We start from the raw sequence: 22,328 nt of genomic DNA, 5'->3' as shown, positions 1-22,328 counted from the left end.
CTTTTGCTGTTGAAAGGATTGGTCTAGCATGGAAGGTACAAGAGTGGCACTAAACCTTTTTAATTACAATATTAACTCACACTTCAATGTTTGTTGAAGTATCTCTTATTGTCTGAAACCAGTGCAGGGAACTAATCTTTTGTATAGCAAGTATATAATAGTGATTTGTTTTCCCTGCCGGAATCTTTTTTAAAAACAAATTTCCTTTATCCCAAGCTATAATCAGCAATGTTTTTTAACTTGCATAATTTTGTCTTGAAGTAACAAGACCATTTCCCATCCATTCTCACTGTTAAACATTTACATATCTAACTATAGTGTTTCCCCATATATCAGAAATAAATGGACATTTCTCATGTGCTCCACGTGTTAAAACTGGACAATGGTTGTTTATTTCAGTATAGTTGTCGTTTGTCAACACTCATCACTTGCTCCTTTCCAAAGAGTAATTCCTGCTGCATTGAAATCCAGTTACTGCATGCTCCAAATTCTTAAATGACAAAAAAAATGAGTTAACAGATCAGTAACCCTTCATAAGATTGCTGCAGACCTTGCATGCCAAACAACTGTTGCTAATGCTGTAACATAAGTTATTTCACTATGTTTGGCTTAAAACATAGAATGTTACAGCACAGTGCAGGGCCTTCAGTCCTCCATTACACTGACCTGTGAAATTAATCTGATGCCCATCTAACCTATAGTTTCATTATCCCTACATACATCCAATGCCCTTAACATCAGCAAGTCTACTTAGTAGTAGGGGCATGGAATGGCCTGCCTCCAACAGTTGTAAAGAAACTACCCCAGCTGTCCTAAATCTATCACCCCTCAATTTAAAGTTAAAGTTATGTCATGTTGGCCTTCACCATCCGAGGAAAAAGGCTCTCACTGTCCATCCTATCTAACCCTCTGATTATCTTATACGTCTCAATTAAGTTGCCCCTCAAACAAAAACAGCCTTAATTCCCTCAGCCTTACCTCTTAAGACCCTCCATTTCAGCAACCCCCTTTGCAAAGCTTCCACATCCTTCATATAATATGGTGACCAGAACTGTACAAAATACTCCTGGTGTGGCTTTACCAGTGTTTTGTACAACTGAAGCATAACCTTATGGTTCTGAAACTCAATCCCCCTACCCATATGCACCTGGACACAGATCTCTCTTCACCTGTACTTCCAAGAATTTTACCATTAGCCCCATACTCTGCTTTCCTGTTACTACTTCCAAAGTGAACTACCTCACACCTTTTCTACAGCAAACGCCCTTTGCCAGTTCTCAGCCTAGCTCTGCATCTTATCTACATCCCTCAAACCCACGTCATCCTTTGGCACTATCCACAACTCTGCCTACCTTGTCATCCACAAATTTACTAACCCCTCCTCCTGTGCTCACATCCGGATCATTTATACAAATGACAAACAGCAGTGGCCCAAAATCCGATCCTTACAGCATCCACTGGTAATTAGGCTCCAGGCTGAACATTTCCCATCAACTATCACCTTCAATCCCAAAACTCTCTTTTGGGCAATAGCCCACCATATAGCACCTTTCCATTAAACGCCTTAGATGGGGTCCATCTACACCCCATCAACCACTTGACCTTCAGGCACCTGTTTGTCAGTTTCTCCAAGAACTCAAAAGTTAGTAAGGCATGACCTGTCCTTCACAAAACCGTGTTGACCTATCCTGTTCTAATTATTCCTTTCCAGATGATTATAAATCCTATTTCTTTTAACCTTTTCCAACACCTTACCCGCCTTCAAGTTAACTATATTTTAACTCTAAAATCAGTTAGAAATTGGAGACCAATGTAAAGGTATCACAGTACATTCCCGACATGGACCTTGAAGTTTACATGTGTTTTGCTGGATGTTTTGAGTGGTGCTGTTTTTCCTAAGCCTAACACAGACTTATAGAGTTTGGTGTAAGCAAGTCAAAGTTCTCATTGTGAAAAAAAATTTGCAGACTTTAAATGTCAGCTGCTTCACCTCCAACTCCAGAAATGTTCATCTATTAAATAAGTTATGAAATTTAGACCACATTACCCAACCTCATGCTGAATTGGAACAATGCAAAGCTAGACTGCTGTGCTGACAATGCACCTTGTCAATCAACAGAAGTAACATCCACAATACGTATTATGGAAACATGCCTAAAGCTGGCATTAAAATTAAACTGCTCAAAATATTTATCTTCCTCTTTCAAGATGCACAATTTAAACAGGAGTATGACATTCAGCCCTTTAATCTTGAGTTAAAGCAGAAGTTAATCTTTACCTCAATTGCTCTGTCCTGCATTATCCGCATGAAGCATTGTTGATTAACAGTTGAAGTTACAATACAGCTGTAGTGATGCACAATTAAAATGTGATTTTTCTAAACTCGGAAACAACTCAGATGAATAAAATTCCTCATGCATCAATTGCTCTTCATAGTAAGAATGTTGAAGTTCAAGCTGGTCCTTTTAATGGAACGTAGTGGGGAGCAAAACGTCCTGTCAACATTCCATACCAATTCCACCATGTTTTAATTTGCTCTTTCGAACTCACCTGAAATCAAACTAGTCCTGTTTTTTATTTACCTACTAATAACAGGCCCACATCTACAATTTTGGGATCCAAAGGTTTTAGTTATTAATGTTTACTCACCAGCTTAAAATAGCAAGATTAAGCTAGAAACAGCACAAAAATTGTTTCAAGTGTTCCATGCAAAGCTAAGAGCAACTCTGTCCAGACTTCAAAATCCATCATTACCAAAGATTGACCTGATATTCACACTCAAAGCCTATTTTCACCCAAATTTCAGCTCTTACACTTTTGATACTGGCAGCATGTAGATGACATGCTATCTTTATCAGGCCCCATTCCTTAAACTGCCAACAGGAAACTTATGGCTGCTGCTATTGCCAAATTCCAACCACACTGATTCCCACTCCCAGTTTTAAAAGTGTATCCATTGTTCACTGTTGGTGTGCTCTAACCATAATAATGAGTTAAGGGAAAATATAAACACCTTTTTCCTCAGTCAAAAAGCTGAGCAATATTTAGGTTTTAGCTTTTACAATGTCAGTAAAAACTGCTGTACAATACAGATGGGTACTCCAAATATAGTTATAACTTGGAAGAGCAAATTTGTGCTATGAAACAATTACAAATGAGCTATTTTTAGGACAATATTTCTCAAACTTGCAGAAGTACTGTCTGGAGTTATATTGCAGTAAGCCTGAAAAACACATTTGATCCAATATTAAAAAACACACCACAGTAGCAAGCATGAATCACCAGCTTTCACTTACTGCATGAAAACTTCCGTCTTATGAATACTGTAAGCTCTTAAAACACCCAGTTGGAACAGTTATATTGTGCAGTGGTATAGCCAACATTATGGAACCAGGTACGCTATTGTCAAATTTAAGAATTTTCATTATCTAAGAGAAAGGATAAAAAGCTTTCATTATGATTAAATGTATAAAGAGGTTACAAGGTTCATCCAGAGTGTGGAGTATTTCTTATGTCACCATATTTGTAAAAATAAATGGTATGTACAATCTTCTAAAACAGCAAGACCTGGGTTTGCCCAACATCTCTGGCAGACAGGGCTGCTTGGGCTACTCTTTCATGGCGCTATTTGGTCACTTCCAGCTTCAAGACAAACTCCGACAGCTAGAAGTGAGACTTCAGAATTAAATTGTATATGTAATTCATAATTTGTTCCCATTCATGCTATGATCATCCATATGTTATGCTTCATTGCCTGGTCTGCATTTTTCCTTCATCTGAGTAAAATTGCATTTGCACATATGTAATTATCTGCTTAGCACGTTTGTGCAAATTTTGAGTTCTAACCGAAATCAAGACAGGTTCCAGTGATATTTGAATCTTGTGTTTTGCAGTTCAAGCTGCAATCTAAATGAAACCAGGCTTAGCTTACGTCAGATCCACACAATGATTTCCCAGTGGAGCAAAAATCATGAACCAATACAAATATCCAAGCATGGAAATCAAGTTTTTATGAACAACATCATTAATTTTAAGGCCTGGGCGAAGTTTCCAGCACAAGCGCACTGGATCCACTTGTACAGTCGCTCAAAAGATAAATTTTAACTTTACAAAAGATGGTCAAATTTAACATTGACCAGGAAGGTTTAATTATTTTCAGAGTAGATCAATGGATTTTTCTTTTTAAAAAGGTGTGAGGGAGTTTAAGCAAAAGACTGCCACCTCCCACACAATTGTTTTCATGTACATCAAAACTCTAGTTCCCATCTGCAGTAGCCCAATCAAGCAACCACATATCTGTCTGTCAATTTCCCATGATCACTTAAAAACTGCTTTCTGAATACATTCTTAATAGTTATAAACATGGAACAATTAACACCAAGAAAAATGTTTTTTTTAATATTACAAGTTGTACAGGATTCATGTATTGAAGCAAACAAAACTGTTAATTACACTCAATTTCAAAAATTAACAGCATTCTAAACAGTGTATTCCATGTGGAAATGGATAAACCACATTACCAAGTACAAAAACAAGGTAGCTAAAGGTGCTTACTGCCTGCTCCATAATTTACACGCAGCCACGTCTCTGGAGGTGCAGCTGACAGGCATTTTACTGGACAGCCATATTTTCTGCACGTCAAGGCATCATTACAGGAGCAATCAGGAGAATACAGGACACAGCCAAGCACTCTGCACTGCACTGCAACACGCCACCTTACAGCTAACCCGCTTTACAGAACTGCTACACAACTGCGCCTAGTGCACAAAAATACATGAGACAATAAGATTAGTATTGGACTGAAATAAAAATAACAGAAGAAGACATATGCAAAGTTGAAATTTAGAAAGATAATTACTTCAGCGTACAGAAAAAAAAACTTTACAAAACCTGGAAATACGTCCCATGCTTTTTACCTTATGTACATATCCAAGCCAAAATGCATCTGAAGTCGAACATTTCACTAAATTGTAAGAAGTTTAATAGCAACACAGATGGCACACAACACATAATGAGCCTTCTCAGACACTAATTTTAATTCATGACTTAAACTGACGAAACCTATTATAAACAATAATGTTATAATAACCTTTTAAGGAGATCACTGCTTATTTTAGGAAGGTCTCTCCATCATCTAAACAGTTGGCAAGAGCTGATACTTCTTGCAAGGCATCTACCATGTAAATCTTCCAGCCATCCAGAATATCTAGAACAAAAAGACAAGTCAAAATTTTAAAAATAATCTACTTCATAAATGTTAAAAATATCTAAAATAACCTTGTTTACTAGAATTGTAGAAGTTAAACTTAGTCAAACGCCTGATCAACACAAGCTTTTCCTTTCTTCTCATAACAGGATTACTAAAATCTGAAAATATACTTTCCCCAAAGAGTACATTCTATTAAATTCATATTTATGGGATTGTTGGGGAAAACGTTCAGGTCACATGATATTAGATATGAACAATTAAGTAACAAAAAAAGGTTCCACACCATTTCTACACAAAGCCTGAATGTGTGCCTCACTGAAGATAAGGTTGCCTCTGGTACAAAAGTTTAATTTGCCATAATGTCAAAACGTTTGCACAGGAAATAGTAAAGTAGCTAGTATCAAAGCTGAATGGAAAGTTGATTAAAAACTTTTTAAAGGTTTGAAAACATGCAAATAAAATTCTGCATAAACAGATTAATATTATGATTTCTGGAGCATTGAACATAACCCAATAAAAATTATTTACAAAGTGCAGTTTTCAATTCTAGTCATGTACAATTTCCCACAGGAAACAACTCTTGATATCTCCACTATCATGATCAAAGCCTACAGTCCTATCTACAAAACCTAAAATCTGAGATGTCTGAATATTTCATTGTAAATATAGTAGTGACCAAAATAAATATTTTGTTTCATTTTGTATCCACTTTAAGATTTATATTAAATTACAAAACAAATCTTCAAGTTAAATCAAATAATCAACTTTGTCATGCAGAGGAAAGAGAAAACGGATGCTGGTAACATTTGGCAATTCACATTATCACCAAGTTGAATAAAATACTCATTGGTCATGCAGATGTAATTATCATATTACTTAGAAGACAAAATTTTACAAATGGTAGATGTCATCATTTAAATACAATCCTTTCAACAGTTGACAAAGTGGAGCTGATTTTATCCACTTACACCTGACTGCACTGTAATAGTAGTATTAAACCAAGAGTTCAACAGCGATATTAACTCCACACTTGAAAGTCAGGAGCTTGATAACATACTCACCAGTTGCCTGGGTGGATGCAGCCACAACAAAACTGAAGAAAAGTGGCACTATCCAAGACAAAGTAATCCGCTTGCTCAGCACCCTTGCCAGTGAACTCAATATCCATCCCTTCACCAGTGTATTGTTGCGACTGCAGTACATATAATCCTCAGGATGCAGTATATCAACTCACCAAGCTTACTCCAACAGCACCTACCTGCCACAAGACCTCTACCACCCTGAAGAACATGAGAAGCAAAATCATGGACACATCATCATGATTCCAGAGACACAAAAGGAATCTGACTTGGGACTAAAAATAACTTGCTTCATCATTGCTGGGTAAAAATCTCAATTGCCCGCCCAATACCACTCGAGCATCAGAACTGTACTATTCTAATGATTCCACGACAAATACTGCAGCAGTTAAAGGTGATCCAACCACCCTAATCTGAATGCAACCAGGGTTGAGCAATATTTGTAGCCTTGCCAAAAATCACACCAAAAATATATTAAATTCTTGATTGTTAAATTTTAGGTTATAATAAATTCAAATCTTACTTGGGTTAAGAGATTCATAGGACATAATAGTGCAGAGTCTGTTGCTGTCATGGTAGCAAATTGCAGCATCACCATTCATTGAACATCTGCAGCAATCAGCAATGCACAAGTCCAAAAAACTACTTACATTGTGAACCAAGTTGTTTTCCATTTAAAAAATTATTTAAAGCCAAAATAACTGAATTGTGAATAAAAATATTTTAAAAATAGAAGATAATGACTTTCAATTTTATAACAGGATATAGAGTATTTCAATCATGGACATTTTACTTCCAAAAATGGGAATTGTGAAATGAAACAAGATAACCTACTGTAATGCAAAATGAGAGATAGCATGAAGAAAGTTAAGTAGTTTGAGATTTACCATTTGGTGGTTAAAAGTAGTATTAAATTATGCAATATATTAATGCATATATTGAACTAAACACTGAATTTAAAAACTATAAGATGATATTGATTGTGCACAGAATCCCTCAAAGCCCCAAAACCACAAGTGTCATGAAAATATAGATCACTACTGCCAAGCACTCAAACATCAGAAAGGTGTTATCGAAGTTTCACTGCTTTATTGCAGAAATGGTTAGTTAGTTGTTGCAGGCTAAAATTAGATGCGAAAGAAATGTGGGTGTGAAAGTAGGAGAAAAGGGTGAAGTTCTGTGTGCTAGAAAAGGTACAGGGTAAAAAGAAGTGCATGAGGTACAAGCAAGTAAGAGTAGCAGTCACTCAAGAGTGGATGACAGACAGCGAAGTGACCGCTTGACCCAAAGATAGCATAACCACGAAAACAAGACCTGTGAGATGCCTACAATTGTATTAGTTAACAATTACTCTTCTGGTGAAGGCAGTGGTAAAGCAAGGTTGAGGACAAGGCGCATCGTTAACACTGTTTAAGTTTACTCTGGAAATCGGTGTCAGAAAAACAATTCAATATAGTATTGTTATTGCGTCCACAACTAGCTGCATAATTTCAAAAGTGATTGCGGAAACTGGGTCTGTATTCTCTGGAGTTTTGAGGAATTAGGTGATTTCATTGGTCTACTTGTGTAAAACCTTCAGTAAAATTAGAAAAATAAAATTCCCACATGATCCATAATCTACTTCAATCTTTAAAATATCTTCTGCCCATATTTGTACTCCTTCCAAAATAAAAAATGAAGGCGAGAAAATTGGGAGGGAGTGGTCAAATTCTCACTTTGTTCAGCATAACAAGTGGCCTCAATCTGAAACATGAACTTTTTTTTCCATTTCAGGCATTCACATTCTTCCTACATTATTCCCATTTTTTGTGGGTGCACTTGATTTTTTTTCAGAATCTTAAATCATCACTGTAACATTGTTCACCTGCCATTAAGCTTCAGACAAGAAGATTATTCACAAGATTTGAATGCATAGGGCTCACAAAGTCTGTCAAGCCACAAGAGGAACCAGCAGCATACATTTTATAAAAAAAAATCAATGTCCATGTTGCTACCTCTTTAAAATAAATATAATTAAGTACTATATTGTTTTACTTTTTTTCTCCTGCTGCTGTTCAAATCCAAATGTAGTCGAAAAAAACTAGGAAAAATGATTTGAATAAGTTACTGTGCCTTAAGTGTGAAGGAGCCAAATTATCAGAAGCAGCAGCACCTTGGCATCATGACTTCAGCAACTGTCTTATTTCAACTGTTTGCTCATTCAGCTCTCACACTGCTGGGCACAGCAACTCCCCCAGGCCAGCACCCCTCCTAAATAGGAAAAAATGCAAGTTAATCAATTCCTCAAAACACTTTAAAAACAAAGAAGCAGGAATTCTCTCTGAAAAAATGTTTCTTCACCACCCCCTGTACTGATGTGGACTGAAGCCTGTGTCAAAGAGGGAACCACCAGCATCGCATTGGCTCAAAGGCCAATATTTTCAACTTGAGGCCCCTGCAGACTTTCAGTCAAAACTGTCACATTTCTGAGGAAATTAGAGATTTTGCATTCCGGATGCTGATAAAAGTGTGAAGAGATGAATTAGCAAGTTATGGGAAGTATGCAGGACTGCTCAGTCTATAATACAACTTACTAACTGCCTGGGCTGAAGTTGATTTCAGGAATTAATGTTTCAGCTGCATGAACAGAGATACATACAGATAAATTAATGTGCAATGGTTTCAATAACAAAATGGAAGTTGAGAAATTATCCTCCATGACTAACAGTGGAAATTCAATGGATTCAGCATCGAGGTATCCCCTTTAAAAAAATCCAATAACCGAGTGCAACTTTAATAGTTTAGATATTTGTTCACTCTTAAAACCATAAACATGCATTCTTATTTCAGAGAAAAACCCAATTCCACTGCTTTAGTGTATTTACTCACTTTGGTGCAATTTACCACTTTTTTACGGTGATTCAATTCCATCTTTCTGTGGAGATCTTGCGTATATGGGGGTTTTAGACCGGGATTTTGACTTTGATCCTTGAGACATTCGCGATCCACTTCTCGATCTTGATACAGACCGAGACCTTGACTTTGATTTAGACTTTGACTTAGACCTTGATCTTTCAGCAGATCTAGATTTGGAACGAGATCTAGATCGAGAATAGGAACGAGACCTGGACCTGCTGTAGCGAGATCTTGATCTAGTTCGACTTCTGGACCTTGTACGGGATCGACGTCGTCTTCTAGGACTAAAAAGGAAAGTTTTAGTGAGATAAATAAGTGCAAAATAAAACCAAGAAAAAAAATGAAATCTCTGACACAAAACCCAGTTTTTATAGCCCCTACACCCAAAACTTTCTGCATTTGAGCTTCCTAATTAACATCGCCTCTCAATGTCTCCCTTGAACTCTATTTCATAATTTGTGTACACAACTCATGATAGGAAATGTAACCAAGGGACAACAGAGCACAGATAACAAACTATCCATCACCTAAAATCCACCTGGGTGGTTCTTTCCAGGAGCAATCTTTCCATCTTGAGCTCATTAAACAACACAATACAAAGCTTTTGACTTCACTGGGTTTATATTACAGCCTAGGCACATTAGGAAATAAAGACAACTATTAAATCTCTAAAGTATTTTAGCCATGCAATTCACCAATAGGACAATTTAATTATTGCATGCAACTTAGTGTCTGTAATTTGCATCTGCAAAAAAATAGAATGGTTAGCATCACCTTACAAATGCGAAGGATGACACACCCACAAATAATCGTTGTTGTGCTGACAACACAAAGCTAAGACAGCCAAAGTCAACCAACTCCCCCCAGAGATTTACATGGTTTGAAGCAGTACAGTGTCAGAAACAGTTGTTCCACAGAACAAAGAAATACATGGAGCCCAATAAATTAGATGATAAAAACACAATAAACACTTCCGAAAATAAATCTAAATCATATTCGAAAAGGAATTCACAATGTTGTGCAACAGAATTTTAAGGAGCAAGCTTCATTTCTATAAAACAATATGATTACTATTGATTTGAATTTTCCCTCGAATGTTGAAAGATCAAAAATGGTATCACTGTCTGTCATAACCCTTCCTCCCAAATATTTTATTTGTTCAACAAGCAAGAAACGAAATAAACACGCCTTTAACTAAGTTGTCCAGTTGGCTCACGGTATCTCAGGAGTGATAACTGTACGATACAAAAATACTTTATGCCCAGGCTCAGTAAAGCACATCCTTATCAAAAGAAGTGCAACAAAAGAGTCAGTTTTTAATAACCGTCTAGAGTCTGTGAAAACAGCCTCCCTCGGCAAGATATCTATTAGCTAGCAGTATAAAGATAAAAACAAAACTGTTGAAAAAGAAAATGTGTATCTACTTGCGATAAAATAAACTAGTTACTTAAAAACCTAATCGGCCTTTTGATTTGAATTTAAACCAAAGCTGTTGCCTTTTCTAAGCGGGTTTATACGACCGATGAATTTGAATAAGGTGAAATCGATATCTGTCCTTACGAATGAAGCAAGTTCCCGAGTACATCGAATAAATCTGGGATTAGTCAATCTAATGGCGACTCTCACAAGTGTACAGAGGAAGAGGAGGGGGTTGGACTTGATCAAAGTCCCATTCAGTCCGCCACCCAAAAATCGGGTAAAAATTAACGCGCGCCGCCACCAACCTGCGGCTTCTCCGGCCGTAGGCGCCGCTGTAGCGGCGGGACGAGCCTCCTCGGCGGTGGGACTCGGCTGGGCGACCATAGCGCGCCATTTGCACCCTCAGTTCCCTGCCGTCCAGCATCGCGCCGTCCATGGCGTCGATAGCATCCTCGGCGTCCCTCTTGTCGTGGAAGCGGACGAAGGCGAAGCCGCGGCTCTCCCGGGTGAAGCGGTCCCGGGGGATGTATACGTCGCCCACTTTGCCATACTTCTCGAACACGCGCTTCAGCGTCTCGGGCGACGTGCGGTAAGTCAGGTTGTCCACCTTGAGTGAAGTCATCCCTTCGATATCGGGGGGCATTCGGCCGTAACTCATCGCTTCGATCAACCTAGGCTGCGAGCAGCGAGACGTTAAGAGGAAGAATCTGGTCCGTGTGAAAACCGCCAGAAAACCAGCAGCTGGCCCAACGACAATCACAAGATGGCGCCTGCTTGACCCGGAAACACACTGTGACATCGCGAGGATGAGGTTGGGGAACTACCCGAAATATACATTTCAATTACAATAAGAATTTATTCATAGCAATGTAACTTTTAAAGTCAACAACTATAATTTCTGTACATTTTGTTTTGTCACTGACTCAGCAATTAATTCCTGGCAACCGCGGTGCCACATGGGATTTGTAGTTCAAGGGCCTTCGGCCTAATCTGCTCTTTATTCGGTTCATATTCATCAATGCCAACGGCGTTAAACGTTGCGTTTAGTGTCGAACGGGAAACCGTCAGCCGTGTCATTAGCTACGACTTTGGAACACCAAATTAAATCCACTTGAGCGGAAAATTTTCAAATGCTAACGGTCATTTCCGATTATGGCGCATGCGTATGTTGTTTCCGGTATTGTGCGGGTGATGTTGTTTCGCAATGAGTTAGTGAGTGTGAGGTGGAAGAAGAAGGGATTGAGGAGGAAAGAGAGTGTTTGATGAGAAAGAGACTGATTGAGGGAAGAACAAGAGACGGAAATGGAAGGAGGGAGCTGACTGATTGAGGAGCAGCATAAAGTGGGCGAGAGGAGGAGAGATTGGGAGGGCCAGGGATTGAGTGAAGGTGACTGACCAAAGGAAAGAGAGAAAGGGGAGGGGCGGAGAGTGAGGGAAGGTGACTGCCCAAAGGAAGGAGAGAAAGGGGAGGGGCGGAGAGTGAGGGAAGGTGACTGCCCAAAGGAAGGAGAGAAAGGGGAGGGGCGGAGAGTGAGGGAAGGTGACTGAGCAAAGGAAAGAGAGAAAGGGGAGGGGCGGAGAGTGAGGGAAGGTGACTGGGCAAAGGAAAGAGAGAAAGGGGAGGGGCGGAGAGTGAGGGAAGGTGACTGAGCAAAGGAAAGAGAGAAAGGGGAGGGGCGGAGAGTGAGGGAAGGTGATTGAGCAAAGGAAAGAGAGAAAGGGGAGGGGCGGAGAGTGAGGGAAGGTGACTGAGCAAAGGAAAGAGAGAAAGGGGAGGGGCGGAGAGTGAGGGAAGATGACTGAGCAAAGGAAAGAGAGAAAGGGGAGGGGCGGAGAGTGAATGTGGGAGAAAAGTGATTGAGAGGGGAAAGAAGCTGATGAGCGAGAGACAGTCTTTGTGCCAGAGGAAATTCCTATTGCAACGAAAACCTGGAATTTGGAAGAGTATTGTGTTGAAGTTTGCCAGTCAGAACCAAAAAAAGTATTACCAAGCAAAACTGCTCAACAGTAAATACCTAGATATTTAACAATGACACCAGAAGGAACAAAACTCATCAATGTCATAATTTTGGGATGTGGCTTTCTGTTAGTTTTCAGTGCCTTTCAAACTGGTGGCAACATAGAAGTGAGTACTTAGTGAACCTGAATTCATGCCATTTCCATAATTTCATTTAATGTTAGAAGGAAATTGTAACTTTAATTTTGTTTCCTTTTGAAGCCTTCAGTACAAATGTAATATTTAATTCTGTGAAAATCTGTAAGGACAAAGGTAGTTTACACTTTATTGATGAATTTAACCATGAAACTGCCTCTGTAGGTTTTGCATTGATAAAATAGTTTATGTATTTTAACTTCTCTCAATTTGAAGATTGTTTGAGAAATATTTTCTTAGATTAAACCTATTGCATTTCAGGTTGAAGGAGCATTTTTTTTTAAAATAAAGCTTTCCAAATGTATATAGAACAAAGATAATTACAGTACACGAACAGGCCCTTCAGCCCTGCAAGCCTGTACCCTTTCCAGATTCAGGTCCAGATTCTATCTAAACCTGTCGCCTATTTTTTCAAGGATCTGTATCCCTATGTTCCCTGCCCTTTCATGTATCTGTCTAGATACCTCTTAAATTATGCTATTAGGCCTGCCTCTAGCACCTCTGCTGGCAACGTGTTCTAGGCATCCACCACCCTCTGTGTAAAGAACTTACCATGCATATCTCCCTTAAACATTTCCCCTCTCACCTTGAACTTGTGACCCCTGGTAATTGAGTCCCCCACTCTCGGAAAAAGCTTCTTGCTATCCACCCTTTCAATATTTCTCCTGATTTTGTAGACCTCAGTCAGGATCCCCCTCAACCTTCGTCTTTCTCATGAAAATAATTTACTGACCTCTTTTCATAGCTCACGCCATCCATATCAGGCAACATCTTGGTGAACCTCCTCTTCACCCTCTCTAAAGCATCCACATCCTTTTGGTAATATGGCGACCAGAACTGTGTGCAGTATTCCAAATGTGGCAGAACCAAAGTCCTATACAGCTGTAACATGACCTCCCAACTCTTGTACTCAATACCCTGTCCGATGAAGGAAAGCATTCTGTATGCCTCCTTGACTACTCTATCGACCTGTGTTGCCACCTTCAGGGTACAATGGACCTGAATATCCATATCACTCTGTATATCAGTATTGCCCAGGGCTTTTCCATTTACCATACAGTTCTTGAATTTGACCTTCCAAGATGCATTACCTTGCATTTGCATGGATTGTGCTCCATTTGCTAGTTCTCTGCCCAACTCTCCAATCTATCCATATTCATATTCTGCTGCATTCTCTGACAGCCGTTTTCGCTACCAATCTTCGTGTTGTCTGCAAATTTGCTAATCAGACCACCTATACCTTCTTCCAGATCATTTATGTATATCACAAAAAACAGTGGTCCCAACATAGATCCACGTGGAACACCACTGATCACAGTTCTCCATTTTAAGAAGCTCCTTCCACTACTACCACTGACTCCTGCTACCCAGCCAGTTTTCTATCTGTCCAGTTGGAACAGCCTGGACCACATACAACTTCACTTTCTCCATCAGCGTACAATGAGGAACCTTATCAAACGCCTTACTGAAGTCCATGTATATAACATCTAAAGCCCTTCCCTCATTAATCAACTTTATCACTTTCTCAAAGAATTCTATTAAGTTGGTAAGACGTGACTTTCCTGCAAAAACCATGCTGCCTATCATTGGTAAGCCTATTTTCTTCCAAAGATAAATAGATCCTAACCCTTTTCCAGCAGCTTCCCAACCATTGACGCAGGCTCACCAGTCTAGGATAGATGTGTTGTCCCAGTCGAAGTGGTGTCCTTCCTCGTCTGTATGTAAGGATACGAGTAAGAGAGGGTCAAGTCATTTTGTGGTTAGTTGATGTTCATGTATCCTGGTACCAGGGACGACACATCCATCCTAGGACAAGCCAAACAGAGACATGCCCAAGAATTCCTAGAAGCATGGTATTCCAACCAGAACTCTATCAACAAACACATCAAGTTAGACCCCATCTACCACCCCCTGAGAAAAAGAACAGGAAATGACATCACCAACACAAAGAAACCCACACATTTAAATAGAAAACAGGAATTATTAACAGTGCTTCGCCCGGAGACCCGCTGAAGAAATTACCTAGTATGGTGACGAAACATCTGGAAATGAACCTTCCAGCTCAGCGAGCAAACCTACATCCAGAACCTCAACCTGAGCTACAAATCTTCTCAAAACTCGCTATCACCAGTCTCAAATTACCTTGATTATCGCTGCTACCCTTCTAAAACAGGGGGACAACATTAGCAATTCTCCAGTCCTCCGGCACCTCACCCATATTCAAGGATGCTGCAAAGATATCTGTTAAGGCCCGAGCTATTTCTTCTCTCACTTCCCTTAGTAACCTGGGATAGATCCCATCCAGACCTTGGGACTTGTCCACCTAATGCCTTTTAGAATACCGAACACTTCCTCCCTCCTTATACTGACTTGACCTAGAATAATCAAACCTCTATCCCTAACCTCAGCATCTGTTAAAAACATCTTCTTGGTGAATATCGATGCAAAGTACTCATCAAGAATCTCACCTGTTTTCTCTAACTCCATGCATAGCTTCCCTCCTTTGTCCTTGAGTGGGCCAGTCCTTTCTCGAGTTACCCTTATATGAAGAAATGGCTTTGGGATTTTCCTTAACCCTGTTTGTTAAAAATATTTCAAGACACTTTTTGCCCTCTTAATTCCTTGTTTCAGATTGGTCCTACTTTTCCGATATTCTTCCAAAGCTTCATCTGTTTTCAGTCACCTAGACCTTTTTCCTCTTAGCTCATCTCACAATTTCACCTGCCATCCATGGTTCCCTAATCTTGCCATTTCTATCCCTCATTTTCACAGGGACATGCCTCGCGTGCACTCCAATCGATTTCTCTTTAAAAGCCTCCCACATGTCAAATGTGGATTTACCTTCAAACAGCTACTCCCAATCCACATTCCCCAGCTCCTGGCAAATTTTGGTATAGTTAGCCTTCCCCCAATTTACCATTCTCAAATTTGTCCATGAATATTCTAAAACTTATGGAATTGTTATCACTATTACCAAAATAATCTCCGACTGAAACTTCAACCATCTGGCTGGGCTCATTGACCAACACCTGGACTAGTATGGCCCCTTTCCGAGTTGGACTATTTACAGACTGCTCTATAAAACCTTCGAGGATGCTTCTTACAAATTCTGCTCCATCTAAAACTCTAACACTAAGTGAATCCCAGTCAATATTCGGAAAATTAAAATCTCCCATCACCACCACCCTGTTGCTCCTCCATCTTTCTGTAATCTGTTTACATATTTGGAATTCTACCTCATGCTCACTGTTGGGAGGCCTGTAGTACAGCCCCAACATTGTTAACGCACCCTTTTTATTTCTGAACTCTGCCCATATTTCCTGACTGCTCAAATCCTCCATAGTGCCCTCCTTCAGCACTGCTGTGATATCCTCTCTGACCAGTAATGCAACTCCTCCACCCCGTTACCTCCCTCTCTGTCCCTCTATATCCCTTGATGTGAGTTAATCTAGTGTGGAATAGGATTTTATCAAAGTTCTAGCTCTTCTAATCTAGTTTAGGACTTTAATGTTGAGTAATGACAAATTGCTCCACTTATCAGTGCTCAGTCCATTTGTTGGCATCTAAAATCCACATATCAGTAGGTCCTGGCAGGATTGGTTAGATCATGATCAAAAAGGAAAGCAAAGCTAATTTCCTTGATGCTGCAGAAATGTTGAAGTCAATTTTAGATTCTTTGCAACGGTGTGTGTGCCATTCTTAGTTCAAATATAATTTGAAAAACACATTTTAACAAATTAGGAGAGTCATAGAGAGGTCCAGCACAGAAACAGACCCTTTGGTCCAACTCATCCACATCGACCAACTATCCTAAATTAACTTAGTCCAATGTGCCCGCAATTAGCCCATATCCCTCTTCCTATTCATGTATCCATCCAGATGCCTTTTAAACGTTGTAATTGTACCAGCCTCCACCACTTCCTCTGGTTTAATGGTATTATTGTTAGACTATTAACCTGTAAACCCAGATAATGTTCTGGAGACCTGAATTTGAATCCTGCCATGGTGTTTGAATTCAATTTTTGGACAATCTGGAATTAAAAGTCTTGATGAGCATAAAATCATTGCTGATTGTCAGGAAAAACCCATTTGATTCAATAATGTCCTTTTAAGGAAGTAAACTACTGTCCTTACCAGGTCTGACCTATCTGTGACTCCAGATCCACAGCATTGTGGTTGACTGCTCATTGGGAAATTAATGATGGGCAATAAATGCTAGCCTGGCCCTCAACCCATGAATGAATAAAAGTAAAGTTTTTAGGATTATTCCATTTAAGATTATTGAATGGCAATCCCTCACCGCTTGTGGTTTCCTAAAAAGCTCATGCCCTGTATCTGTTCTAAATCACTAACCATGGCAGATGACATGCTCAATCACTTCTCACCTTGATGTATAATGCTTATGCCCCAGTAAAATTTTCACTTCCTCCCATCCCGGTTATGCTCCTTACTGGAGTTGCCACGTTTGCTTTGCTTTGATTTGATTTGTAAAAAGCCATGTAATGTATGTTTATACATCGGGATTGGTTTAATCTCGTATGATGGTTTTTTATTTATGAATAGCTTGCAGACTTTTCACATAGCTAGAAATAAAATGGATGAAGTTGTTCATTTTCAGGATTGTTCAGAGAATGACATTTAATGGCCAGAAGTTTTGTTGTGGTGGAGTTTTTATTTGTGATTGAGGAATGGTTAACAAGGTATCAGTGATACCCAGGATGATAGGATAGCCTATGCCATGTTAGAAAACTGAAGTACAACATCACGTGTGGGGGTTGAGGTGATAGGTTAGAGAGGAGGGTGGGGGATGGTAGCGATGAGTACAATACGTGAATGGGGGTGGGGGATGGAGGTGATAGGTCAGAGGGGAGGGTGGAGCAGAGGAAGGGAGATTGGCAGGTAGGACAGGTCATGAGGACAGTGCTGAGCTGGAAGTTTGAAACTGGGGTAAGGTGGGGGGGAGGGGAAATGAGGAAACTGGTGAAGTCCACATTGATGCCCTGGGGTTGAAGTGTTCTGAGACGGAAGATGAGGCGTTCTTCCTCCAGGCATTGGGTGGTAGGGAGCAGCGGTGGAGGAGGCCTCATCTTCCACCTCGGAACACTTCAACCCCAGGGCCTCAAAGTGGACTTCACCAGTTTCCTCATTTCTCCTCCCCCCACCTTACCCCAGCTCCAACCTTCCAGCTCAGCACTGTCCTCATGACCTGTCCTACCTGCCAATCTCCCTTCCTCTGCTCCACCCTCCCCTCTGACCTATCACCTCCATCCCCACCCCCATTCAGCTATTGTACTCTTTGCTACCTTCTCCCCAGCCCCAGCTCCCCGCCCACCCCCTCCCCATTTATCTCTCCACCCTGGAGGCTTCCTGCTTCTATTCCTGATGAAGGGCTTTTGCCCAAAACGTCGATTTTCCTGCTCCTCAGATGCTGCCTGACCTGCTGTGCTTTTCCAACACCACTCTGGTCTAAACAGAAGGCTTGATGATTGCAAAGCTATTGATGTAGTATATGTGGACTTCCAGAAGGTATTTGATACATTGCCACAAGAGCAAAGTTATATATCATGGGATGAAAGCCAATAGCAACATGGATAGAAAATTGGCTGATTGGAAGTGGAGTAATAGAGTCATAGAGATGTACAACATGGAAACAGACCCTTCGGTCCAACCCGTCCATGCCGACCAGATATCCCAACCCAATTTAGTCCCACCTGCCAGCACCCAGCCCATATCCCTCCAAACCCTTCCTATTCATGTACCCATCCAAATGCCTTTTAAATATTGTAATTGTACCAGCCTCCACCACTTGTTCTGGCAGCTCATTCCATACAAGTACCATCCTCTGTGTGAAAAATCTTTTCCCCTCTCACCCTAAACCTATGCCCTCTAGTTCTGGACTCTCTGACCCCAGGGGAAAAACTTTGTCTACTTATCCTATCCATGCCCCTAATGATTTTGTAAACCTCTATAAGGTATCCCCTCAGTCTCCAATGCTCCAGGGAAAATAGCCCCAGCCTGTTCAGCCTCTCCCTGTAGCTCAAATCCTCCAGCCCTGGCAACATCTTTGGAAATCCTTTCTGAACCCTTTCAAGTCTCACAACATCTTTCTGATAGGAAGGAGACCCAAATTGCCTGCAATATTCCAACTGTGGCCTAACCAATGTCCTGTACAGCTGCAGCATGACCTCCCAACCGCTGTACTCACTACTCTGACCAAGAAAAGAAAGCATACCAAAAGCCTTCTTCACTATCCTATCTACTTGCGACTCCACTTTCAAGGAGCTATGAACCTGCATTCCAAGGTCTCTTTGTTCAGTAACATTCCCTACGGCCTTAATTAAGTGTATAAGGCCTGCTAAGATTTGCTTTCCCAAAATGCAGCACTTCGCATTTATCCAAATTAAACTCCATCTGCCACTTCTCTGCCTGTTGGCCCATCTGGTCAAGATCCTGTTGTAATCTGAGGTAACCCTCTTCGCTGTCCACTACACCCCCAATTTTGGTGTCATTACTAACTGTACCTCTTATGCTCGCATCCAAATCATTTATGTAAATGACAAAACATAGAGGACCGAACACTGATCCATGTGGCACTCCACTTGGCACAGGCCTCCAGTCTAAAAAACAACCCTTCACCACCATCCTCTGTCTTCTACCTTTTTGAGCCAGTTCTGTATCCAAATGGCTAGTTCTCCCTTTATCCTGTGAGATCTAACCTTGCTAATCAGTCTCCCGTGGGGAACCTTATCGAATGCCTTACTGAAATCCATATAGATCACATCTACTGCTCTGCCCTCATCAATCTTCTTTGTTACTTCATCAAAAAACTCAATCAAGTTTGTGAGACATGATTTCCCACTCACAAAGCCATGTTGACTATCCCTAATCAGTCCTTGCCTTTCCAAATACATGTACATCCTGTCCCTCAGGATTCCCTCCAACAATTTGCCCACCACCGACGTCAAGCTCACTAGTCAATAGTTCCCTGGTTTGTCCTTACCACCCTTCTTAAACAGTGTCACAACATTAGCCAACCTCCAGTCTTCCAGCACCTCGCCTGTGACTATCGATGATACAAATATCTCAGCAAGAGACCCAGCAATCACTTCTCTAGCTTCCCACAGTTGTAGAGTACACCTGATCAAGTCATGGGGATTTATCCACCTTTATGCGTTTCAAGACATCCAGCACTTCCTCCTCTGTAATTTGAACATTTTGTAAGGTGTCACCATCTATTTCCTTGCAGTCTATAACTTCCATATACTTTTCCACAGTAAATATTGATGCGCGCAGTGGCGCAGTGGTTAGCACTGCTGCCTAACCGCACCAGGGTCCCAGGTTCAATTCCAGCCTCGGGCAACTGTCTGTGTGGAGTTTGCACATTCTCCCCATATCTGCATGGGTTTCCTCCGGGTGCTCCAGTTTCCTCCCACAATCCAAAGATAATCTCAAACAAAAACTGACCAACTTAAAAGACCCAGTACATCCCATGGACAAAACCAATGTCATCTACAAAAATTCCATGCAAGGACTGCCACAAACAGGAAGAAAGTTCGCCACCAGGATACACGGACACCAGCTAGCCACAAAAGGACACGACTGTCTCTCCCTCGTAGCCCTACACAAGGATGAAAAAAGCCACCATTTCGACTGGGACAACACATCTATCTTGGGACAGGCTAAGCAAAGGCATGCCAGAGAATTCATCGAGGCCTGGCACTCCAACCACAACGCCATAAACAAACACATAGATCTAGATGCCATCTATCAACCCCTCAGAAAATGAACCGGAAATGACATCACCACAAACCGCAGGCATCCCATCCAGGAGAAAGTTATAAGTAGAAAGCAGGAGACAACAGCTTCGCTTCACTTAGAGGTCGCCACTGATGATGTTACCTAGCCAGGTAATGAAACATCTGGACATCAAACCTTTTGCTCAGCGAGCAAACCTACACCCTAAATCCAAAGATGCGCAGGTCAGGTGAATTGGCCATGCTAAATTGCCTACAGTGTTAGGTGCATTAGTCAGAGGGAAATGGGTCTCGGTGGGTTATTCTTCAGAGGGTCGGTGTGGACTGAAGGGCCTGTTTCCACACTGTAGGGAATCTAATCTAAAATACTTGTTTAGTATCTCCCCTATTTTCTGCGGTTCCACACAAACGCTCCCTTGCTGATCTTTGAGGGGTCCTATTTTCTCCCTAGTTACCCTTTTGTCATTCACGTATTTGTAAGAACCCTTTGGATTCTCCTTAATTCTATTTGCCAAAGCTATCTCATGTCCTCTTTTTGCTCTCCTGATTTCCCTCTTAAGTATACTCCTACTGCCTTTATACTCTTCTAAGGATTCACTCGATCTATCCTGTCTGTATCTTACATATGCTTCCTTCTTTTTCTTGACCAAACCCTCAATTTCTTTAGTCATCCAGTATTCCCTATACCTACCAGCCATTCCTTTCACCCTAATAGGAATATATTTTCTCTGGATTCTCGTTATCTCATTTCTGAAGGCTTCCCATTTTCCAGCCGTCCCTTTACCTGTGAGCATCTGCCCCAGTCAGCTTTTGTAAGTTCTTGCCTACTACCGTCAAACTTGGCCTTTCTCCAGTTTAGGACTTCAACTTTTCGATCTGATCTATCCTTTTCCATCACTATTTTAAATTAATAGAATTATGGTCGCTGGCCCCAAAGTGCTCCCCCACTGACACCTCAGTCACCTACCCTGCCTTATTTCTCAAGAGTAGGTCAAGTTTTGCACCTTCTCTAGTAGGTACATCCACATACTGAATCAGAAAATTGTCTTGTACACACTTAAATTCCTGTCCATCTAAACCCTTAACACTATGGCAGTCCCAGTCTATGTTTGGAAAGTTAAAATCTCCTACCATAACCACTCTATTATTCATAAAAAAACCTGAGATCTCCTTCCAGGTTTGTTTCTCAATTTCCCTCTGACTATTAGGGGGTCTATAATACAATCCCAATAAGGTTATCATCCCTTTCTTATTTCTCAGTTCCACCCAAATAATCTCCCTGGATGTATTTTCAGGAATGTCCTCCCTCAGCACAGCTGTAGTACTATCCCTTATCAAAAATGTCACTCCCCCTCCTCTCTTGCCTCCCTTTCTATCCTTCCTGTAGCATTTGTATCCTGGAACATTCAGCTGCCAGTCCTGCCCATCCCTGAGTCATGTTTGTGTAATTGCTATAATATCCCAGTCCAATGTTCCTAATCATGCCCTGAGTTCTTCTGCCTTCCCTGTTAGGCCCCTTGCATTGCAATAAATGCAGTTTAATTTATTAATCCTACATTGTCCCTGCCTGCCCTGACTGCTTGACTTGGTTCTGTTCTCAACTGTATCAGTCTCAGATTGACCTCCTTCCTCACAATCTCTCTGGGTCCCACTGCCCACCTTACTGGTTTAAATCCTCCCGAGCAGCTTGAGCAAATGTTCCTACCAGTATATTAGTCCCCTTCCAATTTCGGTGCAATCCGTCCTTCTTGTACAGGTCACTTCTACCCCAAAAGAGATTCCAATGGTTCAAAAATGTGAATCCTTCTCCCATACACCAG

The 22,328-nt window shown here is 40.8% G+C and overlaps 2 protein-coding genes across 3 annotated transcripts in view; one reads left to right on the top strand and one right to left on the bottom strand.

Moving 5' to 3' along the window:
- Positions 1-4,376: 4,376 nt before the first annotated feature.
- Positions 4,377-11,387, bottom strand: LOC140463964 (serine/arginine-rich splicing factor 2-like). Of its 2 annotated transcripts, XR_011954827.1 has the most exons (4): positions 10,908-11,387; positions 9,157-9,467; positions 5,090-5,206; positions 4,377-4,757 (listed from the first exon to the last, which is right to left on the bottom strand). XR_011954827.1 is itself a non-coding variant. In XM_072558475.1 (3 exons), the coding sequence occupies exons 1-2, from the start codon at positions 11,258-11,260 to the stop codon at positions 9,179-9,181; spliced, it is 642 nt and encodes a 213-aa protein (XP_072414576.1). In that variant the 5' UTR covers positions 11,261-11,387; the 3' UTR covers positions 4,377-5,206; positions 9,157-9,178. The 2 variants fall into 2 exon arrangements, 1 of the variants encoding a protein (XP_072414576.1); XM_072558475.1 differs by having other exon boundaries at positions 4,377-5,206.
- Positions 11,388-11,643: 256 nt separating this feature from the next.
- The window catches only part of LOC140463962 (UNC93-like protein MFSD11), a 65,327-nt gene continuing 54,642 nt past the window's right edge, over positions 11,644-22,328 (top strand). Inside the window, exon 1 of the mRNA XM_072558473.1 lies at positions 11,644-12,727. Coding sequence (XP_072414574.1) covers positions 12,632-12,727 — 96 coding nt within the window. The 5' untranslated portion in view covers positions 11,644-12,631. The remainder of the gene's footprint in view (positions 12,728-22,328) is intronic.

The sequence above is a fragment of the Chiloscyllium punctatum genome, chromosome 39, assembly GCF_047496795.1.
Source record: "Chiloscyllium punctatum isolate Juve2018m chromosome 39, sChiPun1.3, whole genome shotgun sequence".
NCBI classification, from domain to species: domain Eukaryota; kingdom Metazoa; phylum Chordata; class Chondrichthyes; order Orectolobiformes; family Hemiscylliidae; genus Chiloscyllium; species Chiloscyllium punctatum.
This window is presented reverse-complemented; position numbering and strand designations above follow the sequence as displayed.